Source organism: Pelmatolapia mariae, linkage group LG12 (assembly GCF_036321145.2).
Source record: "Pelmatolapia mariae isolate MD_Pm_ZW linkage group LG12, Pm_UMD_F_2, whole genome shotgun sequence".
Classification (NCBI taxonomy): Eukaryota; Metazoa; Chordata; class Actinopteri; order Cichliformes; family Cichlidae; genus Pelmatolapia; species Pelmatolapia mariae.
In genome coordinates this window covers 22,101,375-22,120,148 of record NC_086237.1, presented here as the reverse complement: position 1 = coordinate 22,120,148, position 18,774 = coordinate 22,101,375, and the positions used below count along the sequence as shown (strand labels likewise).

Sequence of the window (18,774 nt, the reverse complement as noted above, 5' to 3'; positions counted from 1 at the left end):
ACTGTAATTTTCATTTAAATGGGTAATAATGGGAACATGCTTTGAATTTTGCAAAATGCTCAGTATTTTATTGTACTTAAGATGTACAATGCATTCATAAACTGGATAACTGAAGGCGATATTTCAGAGATATAAACAAAAACTGCAAAGTGAATGCGCTGTTTCAGTTACATTGCATTTAAGTATATAATGCCCAATGTTTTGCTTTCCTAAAACTTCATAATGCAATCCCCAAAACTGCCCATGATGTTTCCTCTGACATTAATCTGACTTTAGTTCTCTGCTCAGAGCACCGCCGCTCTGCCCCTTTAATCTATGTTTACAGCAGGGCTTAAGTTGTTTCTCCTGTGTCTTACTGCCCTTCATTCTGTGCTCTGAGCACATCCTGGTAGTCACCAGGTATAGTGTCTGTGGAAAAAGCAAACAAAGAGAAAAATCAAATGAGCATATCTACATCTCACATGGATGACTCGACTGTCTTCCGATGCTTGCAGATGCTTACCGTTGCACCGGTACTTCAAATTGGACCAGATGATGTTTTCCTGAGAGAAGCAGAACACGCCCAGGCGCCCACCTCTCATACTGGTGTCAATGATCACACCAGTGTCCGCCACCAGATTTGAACCCTCAAAGAAGCGAGCCCTAGTTCCATGCACAAAGTGAAACTACTGAGTCAGTTCACACAGAGCGAACGTGGACGTGTCTGTGATGAGGTGTATGTGTTTGTACCTGATGTATCCAACCTGCGGCCTGTGCTGGAGGAACCAGCGGTAGGAAACCTTGTCTTTCCAGCCGACGTTCCTGGGATCCTTCCACAGTAGACGCACCTGGTCAGCGGTGTTTCCTGTGTGCCAAAGGGAGTTCCTCAGATATTCACCGGGACCTGTCTTTGATTTCACCACCTGGAGATTAAAAAAGAAAAAAAAAGAAATAAGATCAGACACAAATTCATCAAACCAAATCTTTATTGATATATACTCTTTTAAAAGGTACAGGGGAGGTCTTTATGGTGGAAAGTGTTAATGCCCAACACCTTGAGCTGTATTCCCGGCTCAGCAACGGCTCTGAAGGGCGCGGCCTGCCAGTAGGTTTGTTCTGTCTGCTTCCACATCACTACGTAGAAGGAAGAGGAGTCCTGGTAGCCAAAAATGAAGCCGGCGTAGTCGTCATCTGTCACGGTGTTCACGTGGAAAGTTCCCTCAAAGTCAACGCCACTGAAAGCTGTGTAGCCTGCAAATTGGACACGAAACGCAGATCAGCGCTGATTAAGTTTAGGTAAGTGAATTATGAATGGGTGTGTGATAGTATACTTACCTACAGCAAGCCCAGGGTCAGAGTTCATGGTCTGCACTATCTCCATGCCCTGTCAGGAAAAAATTAGTGTGAAGCTGAAGAAAAACTGTTATCGATGTCTCTGAAACTGAGGTGATGTTATCATTTTTACCTGGTTGAGAACTACCCAGTTGGGGTCGATCTGAGACTCGCCCTCTGGGTCCAGCACCACGGTTTGATAGGCTCTGAAGTCGGTCAGGGTGATCTCAGCGTTCTCTGGGCAGTGATCAATTCTGTCGATGACGCTGTCTTTGTCAAAGTCTCCTTCGCACGCGTCTCCGACTTTGTTGTCTGAAATACAGCGACGCCGCTTAGAAAACAGTAACTCGCGCTGCGCTCACTCCTGCACATCCAAGCACAACACAGCAAAAGATACTAACTATCAGAGTCCCTTTGGTCTGGATTGGCAACTAGTCTGCAGTTGTCGTCTTCATCCAGTATGCCGTCGTTATCGTCGTCATTGTCACATTCATCTCCCTAACAAAAAAACCCACAAAATTGGTGGATAATTGAGGAATGTATAGGATGAACTGCTGCTGGATTGAATGAATGAAACTGAAAGAAGAGATAAACACCATTCCATCTTTGTCCGTGTCCAGCTGAGCGGAGTTGATGACTGTGGGACAATTATCCTTTGTGTTCTGGTGGCCGTCACCGTCACTAACAAAGACGAGGTAGGGAAAATCAAAAGTCTGACACATGTTTGGAGACTTTTACGCCACAGATCATGATGTGGGCTTTACCTGTCTATATTATCATCACAGGTATCTCCTACAAGGTCATCATCTGAGTCAGACTGAGGGTAGACAAAACAAACACTGGTGGTCAGACGTGTCACAGCTGATGAATCTGTTTCATGCCCTTGTGTGGTTTGTTACCTGGTTGGGGTTGGCCATATTAGGACAGCTGTCACAGGCGTCTCCCACCCCATCACTGTCTCTGTCTCTCTGATCTGGGTTGGGGACTCGTGGGCAGTTGTCGAGAATATTTTTCAAGCCTGAGGACAGAAAGTATCAGGATATGTGTAAAACAAAACAAAACAAAAGAACATTGACAGAATGCAGACTTCAGCACAGTCAAACACATCAACAGATGGCAGTGTTTGTTTAAGACGAAGGTGAAATAGTTTCCAGTGGCCTTCAATGCCTGGCGGAGGCCTACTGTGGAAAAATGCTTTTAGTGAGGAGACAGACATGACCAAGCACTTAGCAATCCAGTCTTGGAGTTAAAGACCAAACCAAACGATCAAGAGGCTCGGAGCACCGCCAAACTGAGCAAAAAGTGTCCACTAAACAGAGTCTAAACATGCAACATGCGTAAATGCCTACATGTGGGAACACAGTGCTAATAAACTGTGTTTCCAGTGGAGCAAATGAAAGGTCACCTGAAAGGCCAATCAAATGAGGTATGTGAGAAAGGTTTTTGAAAACAGGCTTACAATTCCAGTTGGAACATTTTTACATTCAACACTGTTTTTTTTGTTTGTTTTTTTAAAATTACACAAAAGTTGTTTTTCAAAAAGTGACCTAACTGGTAGAGGATGTGGATTAGAAACAGACCAGGAGGATGTTTTGGAAAGATAAAGCACAGGTCAGTCCAGTTGAAGCAACAAAAATGTCTCTGTCTGCATCCTCCAGAAAGAACTGTGACGGCTGTCTGGACACGCTGATCCAGACAGGCTGTGTAACCTGATAACCTTTAAAAAAGTTCAATTACTTTTTTTATTTTTGTTTGTTTTCACATTATGTTCCCAGATTAGTCATGGTTAATTTATGCAATAAAGTCACTAATAGTCAGTCTTTTACACTTTTTATTATGATGACCACTCAACCTATTTGCAGAAGTGATTTCATTGACACTCGGTGATGCAAAGGAAAACAAAATTAAGTGAGTACAACAGTTATTGTGTGTTAAGTAAATAATAACAGACGCGCACACACCGTCTCCATCCATGTCATCGTCGCATTCATCCCCTAGGCCGTCTCTGTCTGTATCTCTCTGTGAAGGATTTTCGACTGTTCTGCAGTTGTCACAGGCGTCGCCATGGACATCCTTATCGCTGTTCCTCTGGTCCACATTAGGAACCAGCCAGCAGTTATCCTGGGTTAGAAAAATGAACAGAGCTGACAAATATGGGATTTTTAAGACCGATACCAACACCGATACAGAATCTGATAACCAGATACGCTGACTGATATTTTTTTCTTTCTTTCAGACAGTTATTGAATCCTTACCAAAATTATTATTCTAATATTTTGGCATTATTATCTTAAAATGACAATGCAGTTTAAAAATAATCGTGTTGGTGATTACTTGTTTATGCTCTGGCTGACTGTGCTTGGATTAGCTAGTTGTTTGTAGTTCTGGTGGATAACTTATGGAATATCAACACTCCTGGCTGAAGTATGTTTCTCCCATCACTTTTTTACTGTTTAAATTTTCATTTCATTTCATGGTCAATGGAATATATCGGATAATATATCTGTTGGATTTAAAAAAATAAATTTTATACAGAGTCAAAGTTCACTGCATGCCAGACATGCAGAGGCTGAAGTCACCCACGTCTATGTTAATAATGCCATCACTGTCTGCATCATCATCACAGGCGTCACCCAGCCCGTCCCTGTCTGCATCCTCTTGACCAGAGTTTGGCACAAACACACAGTTATCCTGGAAACCGAATAGGAAAAGACAAGCAGCACATTTTTTTTAACACTGGGATGAACTGAATGTGAGAGAAGGTGGGGTATGTTGAAAGTAGTACCTGGATACAGTTGTTGTCTCTGCACCGAAGCTTATTATCAGGATATGCATCAATATCTGTGTCCTTTCCACACACATAGCCATTGCCAGCCCAACCAACCCCACACTGACAAACACACACAAAAAAAAGAGGGTCGGGGTGGGTGGTGATGACATTTTCAATACACTGTTTAGAGTGGCACAACAATAAACTTATTCATATTCATATTTATGCTTCTGTTCACAAAGTCTTACCATACAGCTAATGCTGCCGTCTCTTTCCACAACACACTCAGCATTGATGTCACAGGGGTTTGGTTGACCGTTGGGGCAAAGTCTGGTACCATGGCAGCCTGTATTCTGGTCACCTGTGAAGCCAGCTTTACACTCGCCACAGCGGAAGGAACCCTGTGCAGAGTTCAGAGTCAGAAATGTGTAAAAACAATACACTGAAAGCATGCACCATGCAGATCCTGTGGTCTTACAGCAGTGTTGTAGCAGTGTGAGTTGGCAGTGCAACCTCCATTCTCAGGCGGGCCCAGACACTCATCTATGTCTTCACACACCTGAGAGAAAGTGTGCATAAAGTACACAAAATAAAAGTTTTTGTAAGCGGTGAATCAAACAGAATTACTCTTATGTAGTGCATTATTTTGTTTTACCTGTTTGTGAGTCTTAGCATATGAAACTCCCACTCCATTTAACTCTGGTCCAGTGTATCCTCGGGGGCATTTCTCACAGCGGAAGCCAGGAGCAGTGTTTACGCACCGAACACCAGGAAAGCATGGATTAAACTGGCACTGAAACACAAAGAAAAACAAGATGGTCGAATCCTAGCTAGTGCTACTTGGACTCAGTTGTACTCAATTCATACCTCATCTACATCATCACAATACACTCCATCTCCTGTAAATCCATCAGGACAGGGGGAACACTGGAAAGACCCCGACGGGGAGCGGACACACATGTCCTGTCTGAAACAGGTCCCAAGTGGGCACGGAGCCGGGGGGTCAGGCATGAGAAAGTTCTGAGGCGTTGGAACAGGATGTTTGTTTGGATCGCCATTAATTCTGTCTGGAGCACACAGGCAAAGATAAAGGTTAAAAGGTCCCTTTAGTGTTTAAATACTGTAAATGAGTACATTGTTTCTGTATTGCTTACCACAGCTCAGACACTCTGTGATGATATTCCTGAGATGATGTGTCTCCTTAATCTTAGGCACAAAGACACAGAGTGTAAAACTGTTCATAAACTGTATGCTTGGGTATTAGTGTCATCACTTTACAGCTTATCAAAGGAGGCAAACCAGATTTTTACCTTTCAATAACTTGTAAAAATGCAACTGAGGCTTGATAAGGTTTTAAATGTGTTTCCGCCAAGATAAGTGTTTCCTTACATAAGCAGTTCTCTCTGTATATGTGATAATAGTCTGTTATCGCCTCCGGCTCTCAGTTTGATGTCTTATCGCCTAATAAATCCTTTGCTTTAGATGATAATCTGAAAGCATGCACTTCTATCTGCTGGTACGTTGAATGTGTGATTTTTGCTTTTACTCAGCTGTCTGATGCAAAGGGTTACATAAATCCTTGAAACAAGACACCTTCAGACAAAAGCAGCAGGTTTTCACAGTCTGGATTCTCACATTTCACAGCAAAAAGCTGATGTTACAATGCAAAACCAATTCTGTTGTGAATATGCCCCCGTCTTTTATTTTAAATGCAGCATATTTTACTAAACAACCTAGGAAGTCTCTTCTCTACCAGCAACCCCCAGGCATTTCATTTTATCTCAGCATCAAAGTGCATTCAGAAAAACATCCATAAAAGCGATAAACAACATCATCATTATAGATCTGCTTATTGAAGCTCTGTGTTAAAAATGCTCGGATGCCCTTTCATTTTATTTTTTTCTGTATTTAGCCCCTGAATCCATCCAAGTAGCTATCCATGAGAGAGAGACACAAGACCGGCATGCAGAAGAGGTTACCTGCTGGTTGAGCAGCTCCTTCATCTCAGATAACATGCTCTTCAGCTCTGTTATGGTGGCCTGATCTTGCATCATCCTGCCACCTTGCAGTGCTGTGCAGATTTTGCAAATCATAATTAGACAGTCAAAATCACATCTGCAAGAAGAGAAATGTCCAGTGATGTGATGCAGCGTGCTGTAACTCACCCAGCAGCTGCAGAGATTCAGCTTGATCCATGGTGCAGTCTTGCAGAGTGGCCACATTGTCTATGGTGTCCTCTATCACCAGCTTCAAGTCTGTCACTTCACCCTTATAGAATTAACAACAACAGAATAAACTACAGGAGCAGAGTGAGAATGTTTAATTGGAATATTAAATTCAGTTCAATTTTATTTGTATAGTGCCAAATCACAACAACAGTTGCCTCAAGGCACTTTATATTCTAATTATAATATTATAATTAATTATAATGGCTAGTCATATCATATTTCTTTCTTATTTTTTAGGGCAGAGAACCATAACCTCAGTTTTATCTGAATTTAGAAACTGAAAATGAGTGGTCACCCGGGTCTTTATGTTTTACGACATTCCAGCAGTTAAACTAACTTGTGTGTGTGTGTTTTCTGGCTTCTTTGACAGATAGAGCTGGGTGTCATCTACATAGCAGTTAAAATGTATGCTATGCCTTGTAATGATACTGCCTAGGGAAGCATGTATGATGTAAACAGAATTGTTCCTAACACAGAACCCTGTGGAACTCCATAATTAACCTTTGTGTGTGAAGAGGAAATTATATATCTAATATCTATTAGATAGATATGATTCAAACCACTGCAGTGAGTATCTTTAATTTCTATGACATGCTCTATTCTCTGTAATAAAATATTATGCTCAACAGTATTGAACTGAGGTTTAGCAGGACAAGCACAGAGATGAGTCCACCGTCAGAGGCCATAAGAAGATTATTTGTAACCTTCACTAAAGCCGTTTCTGAACTGTGATGAGCTCTGAAACCTGACTGAAACTCTTCAAATAAACCATTCCCCTGCAGATGATCTGTTAAATGTTTTACAACTACTCTTTTAAGATTTTCTGAGATAAAAGGAAGGTTTGAGATTGGCCTATAATTAGCTAAGATAACTGAGTGAAGTGATTTTTTAAGTAACGGTTTAATTACTGCCAGCTTGATGCCCTGTGGTACAGAGGTGATTAATAGAGATAGGTTCATTGTATTTAAGATTGAAGCATTAATTAATGGTAGGACTTCTTTGAGCACTCTTGTAGGAACGGGGTCTAAAGGACACGTTGATGATTTGGAGGAAGTAATTACTGGCATTGACCCAAAAAGATCAATCAGAGGGAAAAACTCTAAATAAATATCAATAGTATTGAAAGCAGCTGTATGTAATGATACATCTGTGAGATGGTTGTAATTTTTTCTCTAATTATTAAAATGTTATTTTTAAAGAAATTCATGAAGTCATTACTGGTTACAGTTACAATACAACCGAATATTTGGTTCAATGGAGCTCTGACTCTGTCAGCCGGGCTGAAGAGAAACATGGGGTTGTTTCTTATTCAAAATAATATACTCAAAATGAGATCATGAAACGTAACTGTTTTTGTTTCCATGCAGCATATCGTCAGTACATTTTTTCTCAGCTACAAACTTCTCATTCACCTGTCCTCTTGACTGCAGCGTCCTGAGTGCCACCTTGTTGGGACCTTGTGGAAGTGACCCAAACGCGGCTGGCACACCATCCAAAGTGTGAGCCAGCCTGCAGTCTACATAGATGTGAACACGACCAGGGCCACGCTGTAGACCGCTGGCATGGAGCATCACGTGGTGCTCTTGTCCATCTGCCAGGGATGCATGGTTGAAACTGGTTGTACCAAATCTGCCATCAGTCTTCTGGTAACGAACAGTCACTGCAGATATAGAGACGCTTGAATGAAAGCTGTAAAGAAGCTAAAACAAAGAATAGAGTGGCCTGCATTTGCCACAGGCTCCTCAGTATGTGTCAGTGTTCACCTTTGCTCAGTTTGGCTTGCATGGTGAGGTCAAGGTATTTAGTGTTGTCTGTGGGGTTGATGACACTGAAGAGAGAGGTGGGTGCCTTGCTGTGGAGCCTAAAGGACGAGAGCAGGAAAGCCTCATCTCTTCCTTTGTTCTTCAAGCTTCCTTGGAGCAAGTCTGGCAGACAGTCTGGTGACACCAGCAGGTCGTAGACTAACAAAAGGAGGAGAACACTGGATTAGCACTATACCACAATTGTGAGAAGAAAAGACATATTTTTAAAACAAAGCAAATGAACAGTTCCTCTAAGCATTTTCAGTATTTTGTCTTATTGGCTGCGACTCCCAGCACACTTTGTTTTGCTGCTGCTGAGTCAGTGCACTGTGGTGTTTTATTATGTGTCACAGTGTACCTGTGTATTTGTGTGTTTGCGAGTGTGCACATGTGTGCATTCATGTCAGCACCCTGCTGTGTGTTTTATGGAGTGGTAGACGGGAGCTGCAGAAAGGTCCAGCAGTAAACTTTTTCCATTGGAACAAACCCGCTGCCTCACACTCACGCACACAAACACCCACTCACACACTTTCACATTGCCATTAGTGGAATTTCAGAAATAATACAAAGTGACAAGAAATTGCACGGAAAGATCTGCATGTAGATTCCAGGAAAATCAAAGATTTGCAAATGCAATTCTCAGATGACGGTTAGTGTCCTTCTACCACCTTATTTAGGTCAGACTGTTACTGGATCCTGGACATAAAACTCTACAAGCCACAAAAAAGCCAACCTAATTTCCAGCAATTACCATCACCAAAGCTACCCCCTCCCTCCCTTTTTTTGTGCAACTCACTTTCAAACAAAAGCTTTTTAGGAATATGTCAGCAGAGAAGATTAAGTTTAACATATAAAGAACACAGAAACAAAATATGTCATGCTTTGCAGAAGGGCATGCACAGCGAGATGCCGCCAGCACTTACCAACACCTTGAGCTGTGACAGTGAGCACCAGATGCTGCAGCAGCAGGGACAGAGCTGCCGCTCTGACGCACATACCAATCATCAGTGCTTCAAAGGGGGGGCACACCTCAAAAGAAGTCCTGTTTCTGAACTGTCCTCTGAAGATCAATAAGCTGATCTCACACAGGCTGAAAATAAAAACTCCAGATCTTGAACCAAAATCTCAGCAGAGGTGAGATGGTCTTGTGTCCACAGCCACAGCCTTTAAAGCAAAGGGGAGTGTCTGCTACTGTTACGAAAGTGGCACAGTGAAGAGACCATTTTAATAGTCTGGGCGGGGGAGTGTCCCCTTGCTAGAGCAATTAGGATTAAATAATTTGTAAACAAGAAATGTAAAACTTAAACTAAAAAAGGGAATTGGAAAGTTGTTTGATTCTGAAAATGACTGTCAGGCTTTTCCTCTTCACATACTGTACGAGCTAAATGTGTGCAGGATTTATGTATTTATGACCCATTTTTTTATTTAGAGTCATGCTACATTGGGAGATTTGTAATAAAGTAGCTGAAAAGTGCTTTAAATCACACTGTATAGAGACAGCCAACTCTCCAACCAGATGCCTGTAAAGCTCAAGGGAGGAACATTTTGATTCCAGCTGGCTGTTGTTATTTTTTTCACAAACATCATGAATGTGTGCCATAAATGAGGATCCGATGCCCTGGCTCATCCTCAGTAAGCCAGCTGAACTGCATAATTCTACAGCAGATGTTTTTAATTTTAAACTGATTTAATGTAACGGGTTCTTTGTACCTCTGCGAAGCTTCTTTTAAGAAGGAGAATGCAGGAAAGGAGGAGCAGAGAGGGCGAGGCTCGGGGCAGTTTTCAGTCCTGGAAACATTTGATGATAGATGTCTGGTGCTTGTCTTAATGCTTTCTCCTTTAACTAACCTCAAGTACATTTCAACATCTCAGCTGCTGGTTCGAGCCAGTGAGAGACATTTACCATCCCTCGGTGCGTTATTGCGGTACATCTGCCTGTGTCTGGCTGCCTGGCCTTTGAACAAACACCTGGCAGTCTTTAACAGTCTGCCTATCAGCTCTTGGACAGACGTTTTGCTCTGGCGGATAAAAATAATAATCAATAAAATAACACTGAAATGGAAATTACTACTTTACATGGAAATCAAAATATGAAATGATTGCTTGTTCCATTGCTGCTGTTTAATAAATCAGTGTTTCGTGACAGATTGCTGTTTTAAATGTATGAAACTAGAGAACATTAAAGAGAAACTGAGTGATATGACTTTTTCAGCATGTCATTTCTGGCTCTGAAGTATTGCCATAATAGCGGCATAAACACTGGAGAAACATTAACCACATGACTTAGTTGCTGATCAAAGAGTTTAATTACAATTAACATTTATTCACTGAGTATTTGCTTTTCTTGCTAACCTCATCACCATAGCTCCAAATTTGCCTGGAAGTATCTAAGGAGCAAGGCAAGGAACAAATAAAGGATAAATCAAGAACGACTGTAGCTGCTGTATAATACACACTCACTGTCCACTTGCTAGAAGGTGGGTTGGACCCCATTTTGCCTTCACCAGCATTAATCCTTTGTGGCATAGATAGAAAAAGCTTCTGGAAAAATTACTCTGAGATTTTGGTCCATATTGATATGATAGCATCACACAGTTGCTGCAAATATCTAATGTGACTCTCCCAAACCATGGCATCCCAAAGATGCTTTACTGGATTGAGAGCTTGTCACTGAGGATGCCGTTTGAGTACACTGAACTCACTATCATGCTGAAGAAGCCAGACTGAGATGATTTGAGTTTTGTGACACGGCTTGTTATCCTGCTGGAAGCAGCCATCCGACAATGGGCACACTGATCAGCAACAATACGCAGGTAGGCTGTGGCGTTTAAACGATACTCAGTTAGTACTAAGAACCATCTGTGTGTGCCAAAATATCTGCAACACTATTACACCACCACCAGGAGTCTGAACAGTTGATCCAAGGCAGGATGGATCCGTGCTTTCATTCTGTTTACCCTTCCATCCGAATGTGTCAGCAGTTATGAAGGCTCATCAGACCTGGCAACATGTTTTTCCCTGTACAATCTTGGTGAGCCCATGTGAACTGTGGCCTCAGTTTCCTGTTCTTAGCTGACAGAAGAGGCATCTGGTGAAGCCCACCTGCCTTAAGGCTTCAAAGTACTGTGTCTTCAAAAATGCTGTTCTGCATACCTCGCTGATAAAAAAAAAAAAAGTTATTCACTGTTACTGTTTCCTCCCTGTCAGCTCAAATCAGTGTGGCCATTCTCCTCTCACATCAACCAGGCAATTTCACCCAGAGAACTGCTGCTCACTGGATATTGTCTTCTTTTTGCACCATTCTCTGTAAACCCCAGAAATGGTTGTGCGGGGAAAAAAATTGAAATGCTCAGGACAGCACGTCTGCCACCAACAACCATGCCATGCGCAAAGTAGTCTCAATCTCCTTCCTACCCCACTCTGATTGAACTTCCCCAAGCTGCCTTGACTATGCGTACATGCCTAAACACATAATGCTGCTGCCATGTGACCTGCAGTCCCACAGAGACTGTTTCACACTGTGGAAGCAGCCATGAAAAAGCTGGGCCAGTATCTTTGTTTAAAATAATTTGACTGAAAAACAACGCTTTTTTAAAAGAAAAAAAAACAGTACTGAATTATGAATCAATAAATAGAAGAATTAATAAATGTTTATAAAAAAGAGTTACAGAAAACCCTTAATATTTGTTATGTGACTTGATTTTTTCTGTTTCTGTTTCTTTTTTTTTAACCCTGGAGGCTCTGATGTGAAAGGTACCCTGTGACGTCAGTGTCCCGTTGAATGAACCAAAACATGGCGGCTGCCATGGAGCTGAGATGCTGGGGAGGAGACTGGGGTTTGCCGTCTGTTCACACCGAGTCCCTCATAGTTCTGGTAAGCTCACAGCCTGTTTACAAACACAACACGCTCAGTGCACCTGGAGCCGCTTTTAAAACCGCACGTCACGTCTCCGGTTTGCTTTGCGTCTCCTCTCTTGTCCCTTGCGGTTAGCCTCCGTGCTAACTTACCTGCTGCAGCTTGCCTGGTAAGTTAGCCGCATCGATGTGCAGGATAGAAAATAACGGCGTGTCCAGCTGGACTTCATGTCCCAAGCACAGAGTCACGGTGTGCTGGCTGCAGGGTTTGTCCTTCACGTGTAGCTGGCTGTCATAAGTCACTCCCATTGTTTGAAAAGCTGTGATCTCTCAAGGTCAGCTGGTTGAGCCTCGGATTTAAAAAATATTTATATTTTCAGGTGTATTTGAAGGATTTTCGCTAAAAAGCTGTAGATGATAGTTAACCTGATAACACCGTCCGAAAATTAACAGTTTTTTGCTGCTAACATGTTATCTGTCATTGGGTGCATGTAGTTGCAGCTTTTGCCACAAGGTGACACTTTTTCTTAGTTTAAATGTCAGATTTCAGTGGAATAATTTTGTGACTCTGATGGCTTTAACAGCCTTACAATTTAATTGTACGAAGGAGCAGGACAGAGTGTGCCCTCTCCATTTCTTCTTGAACCTTTTACTCAATTTAAAAAAAGAAGTTTTAATGTAGTTTAATGTTTTTGGAAGCAAATGTGAATTTTTTTGTTTTGAATGCATCATTTTGTTTTGGCAAACCTTTCTTGATTTAGAAAATAATTATGTATTGATTTAGTTATGGTTTATTTATAGTATGTTGTGATTTGCTGTTTTGTGTTTGTGTGTGTTGTAGATCATTGTAAACACTGAAAGTGACTTTCTTTTACTAAAAGGTTATTGCAGCTGGGTCTCTTCGATTCAAATCATCAAATTTGCCTAAACATTTTATAGTTCAAAGTTTGAACATGTATAATTATCGGTTTGAAACTTGTGCTTTGTGTTTCAAGATATATTTTTGTGAAAACTGGTGCGTCAACCCATTTTAAAAAACAAAAATCTGAACCAGTGTTTGAACATGAATATCTCAAAAACTGTGTGAATACTGATTAGCTAAAATCTGAAAAACTAAACTAAAGCTGTCCTGTATACTCTCATATTTGAGCACACACTAATAAAAAAAAACTTCACATTGCAAAAGACAACTAGTGACAATTTCTGAATGCAATAAAGTTACATTTCACTATACTGCTAAATAAGACATATATAGTGTTTTTATTAACACTAAACTTTCAGTCACAAAATGTTATTTTGATTCCACTTTCATGATGAATTGAACAAATATGGGAAGTTGTACCAAAAAAACCACCAAAAAAAAAATCAATCGATAGTTTAATCTGAATAGAACAAAATAGATATAGGTGTCTGCCCCAGTTTTTTAAAAGATGGTGGAATGACCCACCTTTACAATAGTCCCCTGTAGCCCTAACCTTTGCACCTGCTGGTCTTTATTTTGATGCATTTTTATTTTTCTTCTAATTGTTGTTATTTTATTTACATTTTCTCTTTCTCTGGAGCTGTTGAAGGTGAGCGCTGTAATCATAGTGTCCCTGTGCCAAATTAGAATTTGCAGTCGATGCCAAAGTCCTGCTTGATTACGGCGAGCTTTCATCTGTACTACAAGACTGAGATTGTGTAAAACTTTGATTAAAGTGTCACAGTCCTGCACTGTGGCTCTAAAAAGTCTAGTACTCATCTTCCTGAAAGTAGTTTTATCCTGTAGTACTCTTAGATCATTTGTTCCAACATAACATTACATTTGAACTATAAGTGGTATATTTTTTAAAACCTTCCCTAACCCGTGTTTTCTTTCAGGCATACACCAAGTTTTCTGGGGCAAAAGTCACAGTTTCTCCAATAGACTGGACATGGAAAACAATCACAGGTGGGCTGCAGCCTCCCATAAACACAGTCTTGCAGTTTTAGGCTCTGCATACCTTAAACAGAGAATCAGTGAACCCGTAAAAGAATATATAACTGTACATATAGTTATAAAGAATGCATAATTCATGCATTCTTTTAAAATATTTGTATCTGTTCATGCATCTTAAATTAAATAAATATTTACATATTGAAACTCCAAGATCTGTGAGTTTCTGAACCACGCCTTTTGATCTCTGCAGCACACTTGCAAAGGTTTTGCGACTGCGTCTTGCACGGTTGTGGCACAGACTTAACAAACTCTTCCGTGTAAACGCCTGCCAGAGTACTCAGAGCCATCTCTGAGGCAGTTCTTCCCACAGTTTATTTCTCGAGAGACCGCATTTTGCCTTGATAGCACGCACACACATGATTAAAGCAGTACCAGCCTCCCCGTTGTGGCTGGTAAATGTAAATTACATTGAGCATGATGAACTTGATTGTCTTTAATAAGACATTAGTCAGTTGTAATATCCAACTTTAATGTGTGTTTCCTATTAATCACAGTGACTGTCCCAGAATTGCTTTGTGGTGACACTGCAGTTCAAGAACCAACACAAATTCTTAACTTTCTGAGGAAACAAGTGAGTGTGCCTGCTTCTTCAGCATGTGTCCTAAACTGTTTAGCCAAATCTATAAATCTCTACATCTATTTTTTTTTTTAAACAGAGTTTTAATGCAGACTATGAGCTGACAGCCAGACAAGGAGCAGACACGATGGCTTACATCGCTCTGCTGGAGGAGAAGCTGCGACCAGCTCTGGTAAGCTCCGTCTTTCCTTTTGCTGTTTCCCTGACAACATCTGGTCGTAAGCTAACAGGGTGATGTCTGCGTCCCACAGCTGCACACGTTCTGGGTCGATGCAGAAAACTACTCCAATCTAACACGGCCCTGGTTCGCCTCACGCTCGCCATTCCCGCTGAATTTTCTCGTACCAGGACGTCTCGCCAGCGGCGCCCTCTCCCGCATCCTTCTAACCACAGGAGAGGCGCCGCTGCACAGAATCTCTGAGGTGGAGGGAAAGGTAAACGCCGCTCTGTACCGATGCATCGCTTAGACACAGTTTAAACTTCACCTGGAGTGAGATTCTGTTTTTTCAGAGCTGTAAATGTGTCTCTCTCTGTGTGTCCCGTAGATCTACAGTGATGCTAAAGAGTGCCTGAACTTGCTCTCCTACAGACTGGGAACAGCTAACTTCTTCTTTGGCAACTCGTGAGTTCTCCAGTGTTTGCATACTTTTTGTGTTTAGTTAGAGAAGCATTCATGCACTCCACATTTAGACTGCTATGGGGAAGCAGAATAGACTAAAAAAACCTGAAAAACTCGCATAATTCTGATTTATTTGAGAGCTTTTTATCTTTGCTTGTCCTTGGATTGCAATTCAGCTGAAAACCTATTAAAAATGAATACATGGAATAAACAAAGTTCTTTATTCTTTAGTCCTTCACCTCCGTAGGTTTTCTGGGTGTTTACCTGGAGTACTCTTCACCAGGTGTTTATTGGCTGTCCTCTCTTTCTCTTCCCTTTGGGGGCTCCATGTGAGGGCTTGACTGGTGATGATCAACACTGGTTCTTGTAGCGTGCTCGATTCCTGCCTTCTCATTACTCTCTGGTAGCATGTGTCAGCATTTTAGCCCAGAATGGAGTGACCACCGGCCCGAACTTCCACCACACGAGCCTGCAAGTGCTGATGAGGACAGATCCCATGTTAGCTCATATACAGAAGTCTGGTTACAACTTTTACTCCTTTGTGATCGCTCTTTTTAATAAAATACTTTTTTCCCATCATCCTGGCTCAAGCTGAATTAAACACTCTGTGAGTTTAAGTTTTTAGGAAGGGGAAAAACAACATCAGGAATATTTTATCACAGCAAAATATTTTATTTCAATCATTTTTGTTTTCCATAATTTGTCATGAAGGCGAAATTTTAAATGAAAAGTTGATTCGTTTCGCAGCTCTATTTTGTGCAGGGAAAAAGCAACAGAATTTTGCTTTACAGATTTTCTGATTGAGGGTTTATAAAGACCTGTAAGTCAAGTCCTGACATGTCTGAATGTATGTTTCTGTACATGTGTGTGTTTGTGCTCTTAGGCCGACCAGTCTGGATGCCTTTGTGTTTGGTTTCCTGGCTCCCCTTCATAAAGCCAGTCTTCCCAGCAGCCCTCTGCAGAGCCATCTCAGACAGCTGGATAACCTTACATGCTTCTGTGACAACATCCTCGCGGTCTACTTCAGCTCGGACCACCTTTGTAAGATTGCTGCACAAGCTGGTAATACTCTATAGTGGTTATAGCTTTTACTTGTAAGCGCTTGAAACAACTAACATCTTTACACAGAACATCATCAGCACTTTAATTCTTCGCACATATTTCTTTCTTCTCTTTCTTCTGTTGGTTTTAATTCTGGGTGTTAAATAGTCTAACACTGCTCCTGTTCCACTCACTGTCTGCTTTCTACTTTTTCCTCTTCTTCTTCTGTCTGTGCTCCCTCGCCTGATCTCTCTCCAGGTCCTCTCCCACCTGTTCAGGAAACAATGGATGCCAACCTCCAGAAACTAACTCAGCTTGTAAACAAAGAGTCCAATCTCATAGAAAAGGTGCTTCTGCTTTCCTTTTCTCTTCTTTTGCATGTGTTCATAGTTGCTTTCTGCAGGTACCATCTCAGTCGTGTTTATGGTGTGTTTTAATTTCTCGCTTGTGCTTGTGGGCACTAACTAAACTGTACATCCTTTTGCTGTAGATGGATGACAACCTGCGCAGCAGCCCACAGCACAAACCCCACAGACCAGAGCCCAAACCCAGTCTGTCCAGTGCGAAGAGCTCTACTCCTGCCTAACACCTGACCTTTAAATCCTGCTCCGTCTCTATGAATCGCAGAGCAGCACCCTGCACACATAAGGTGCTGTTCAGAACATGACTCTAAAAAACAAACGAACAAACAAAAACTGAATGGAAGCATAACTATATAAATATAAGAGGCTATTTTAAGATAATGATGAGAGATTTTGTCTGGAAGAGAAGTGACAGTGCATGCGAGGCTTTAAAAAAAAAAAATGAAGCGTGCATGTATGTGGTCAGCGATGGATTGCTGTGAAGTGGTGCTTGATGAGAAAGACACAGAAAGTTCAAAGAAAAAGTCCAGCAGGGAAAATCAGCAGCACAGTTTAACCTCTGAATGTGGACCACTCGGCAGATTTTCTTTTAACCTTTTCACTTTTTTTTTGTTTTGTTTAGAGGACACTTTCGAGACCTTGGTCACTACAGTAGAGCACTTTTAAGCTAGAGCACTTAACATGTTTTACCACCAAGGATCTCTTTAAGTACCTTCCTCGTGTCCACTTTAAAATGTTCCATAAATTCTGTTAACATTTGAATGGGTGTAATGTACAGTATGTGCGCGGACATGACTATAAGAGTAACTAATTTAACTTATTTAACTTTGTTTCAGCTCCTCTGCTGTGTACAGAGTGTACAGTTGTAAATATTGTTATGAGGATAATCAATGAAATTGACTTCCTGTTTCCTCTAAAAAGGAGCAACTTGTTCAAAATGTGATAAGAGAAGGGCCATCCATGCATTATATTTGGGACTAATGTGTTTGTGTGTGACCCGAGGATCATGTTTTTTTTGTTCACGATGTCATGTGGCTGTAAGAATCTACTCACTTCTGCTGTTGCTTTCGTTTTCTTTTTTCCACTACCATTTTCGCTCAGTTTTGTTTCAATTTTGTGCTGCTATTATTTCCTGTACCACAGACTGAAAGGGTTGGAAATGTCTCATTAGTTATCTTGGTTTGTTTTTTTTAAACACTATAATTTGGACCACAAAGTTAGAAATTCCCTCGATGAAGTGTTTCTACTCCGTGTGATTCCTTTATATGATTTCTCTTCACCTCAGACCTTCCAAAAACTCACTTCATGGCCGCATGCTCTTGAAAGCACAGTGCTCTGAAACAGATGTGCTGGGGGGGGGATGCTGGTCAGCCGTCTTGTAAGGACCATAAGGGAAAAGTGTGCCTTCATGACTTCTCGTGTCTTGTACAAGTGTCAACATGCTAACTGTGTCCTTCATCATTTTGATACATATATCCAAAATTATATTTGTAATTTCTGTTGCTCACAATCTGTAAGTGTCTGTTAAAATACATATATGATAAAAACGGTTTCTGGCTTTTTTCCCCAGTATTGTTGAATGTCCTCTAACACCAGACAAGAACTTTCTCACAGACTCTCGCCATCCTGTTTAATTTCTGAATGCTGATCTTTCCTCCATCTTCAAACCAAGGCAATGCATCAAGGCATGCTTTTGGGTTTTTCCAGTAACAATTACAGAAGATTTCTCTGTTGCCTGCCATACCTCTCTGACTGACTGTGTGATCATTTGTTTAGATGTTGGGAGGATAGAGGGCTCTTTGTCTGGTTTTGGCCTTCAGCCTGGAAAAAATTAATCACAGAGAAAGCTGAGAGGAAACGACGCATACTTGACTCCAGGTATCGTCCAAGTCAGTCACGTGAAGGCGAGTATCCTGCTCAGATTTCTCCTGGATGGTTTGGGAAGCGGGTGCAGTAGCTGGAAATAAATACCACATTTTGGATCTGTTAGAAATTTCGGTCATCTTCTGCCTTTCTGTGCTGGAACAATATGTTTGTCAAGTAATATTAAATAGCATCAAGAGAAATCTGGTGGCTCCAGCAGAGTGTTGTCCACCACAGGAAGGCTGTCCCTCTTCAGAGGGCTTTTCTCCAGGCTCCAGCCGAAGAATCCAGTACATCACATGGAGCATCTGGTCACTGATGGGTTGCATGTGTGTACCCTCCACATTTCTGCTCCCTCCCTCTTTCCA

At 41.4% G+C, this 18,774-nt stretch overlaps 2 protein-coding genes across 3 annotated transcripts; one reads left to right on the top strand and one right to left on the bottom strand.

The window, feature by feature from the left end:
• Nucleotides 1-66: 66 nt before the first annotated feature.
• thbs4a (thrombospondin 4a) lies at nt 67-13,820 on the bottom strand. The gene is made up of 23 exons (XM_063489431.1): nt 12,120-13,820; nt 8,073-8,270; nt 7,722-7,969; nt 6,247-6,349; nt 6,061-6,152; nt 5,236-5,287; nt 4,949-5,148; nt 4,737-4,874; nt 4,560-4,640; nt 4,330-4,482; nt 4,097-4,201; nt 3,895-4,002; nt 3,273-3,432; nt 2,211-2,329; nt 2,076-2,128; nt 1,908-1,992; nt 1,713-1,809; nt 1,445-1,623; nt 1,315-1,363; nt 1,034-1,230; nt 730-902; nt 503-642; nt 67-408 (listed from the first exon to the last, which is right to left on the bottom strand). Exons 2-23 carry the CDS (start codon nt 8,092-8,094, stop codon nt 353-355), a joined length of 2,610 nt encoding a protein of 869 aa, XP_063345501.1. The 5' UTR covers nt 8,095-8,270; nt 12,120-13,820; the 3' UTR covers nt 67-352.
• mtx3 (metaxin 3) lies at nt 11,902-18,498 on the top strand. Of its 2 annotated transcripts, XM_063489432.1 has the most exons (9): nt 11,902-11,985; nt 13,827-13,896; nt 14,439-14,515; nt 14,601-14,693; nt 14,773-14,955; nt 15,067-15,143; nt 16,024-16,202; nt 16,440-16,528; nt 16,672-18,498. In XM_063489432.1, the coding sequence occupies exons 1-9, from the start codon at nt 11,905-11,907 to the stop codon at nt 16,765-16,767; spliced, it is 945 nt and encodes a 314-aa protein (XP_063345502.1). In that variant the 5' UTR covers nt 11,902-11,904; the 3' UTR covers nt 16,768-18,498. The 2 variants fall into 2 exon arrangements, with proteins under 2 accessions (XP_063345502.1, XP_063345503.1); XM_063489433.1 differs by lacking the exon at nt 16,440-16,528 and having other exon boundaries at nt 16,672-16,775.
• The last annotated feature ends 276 nt before the right edge of the window (nt 18,499-18,774 follow it).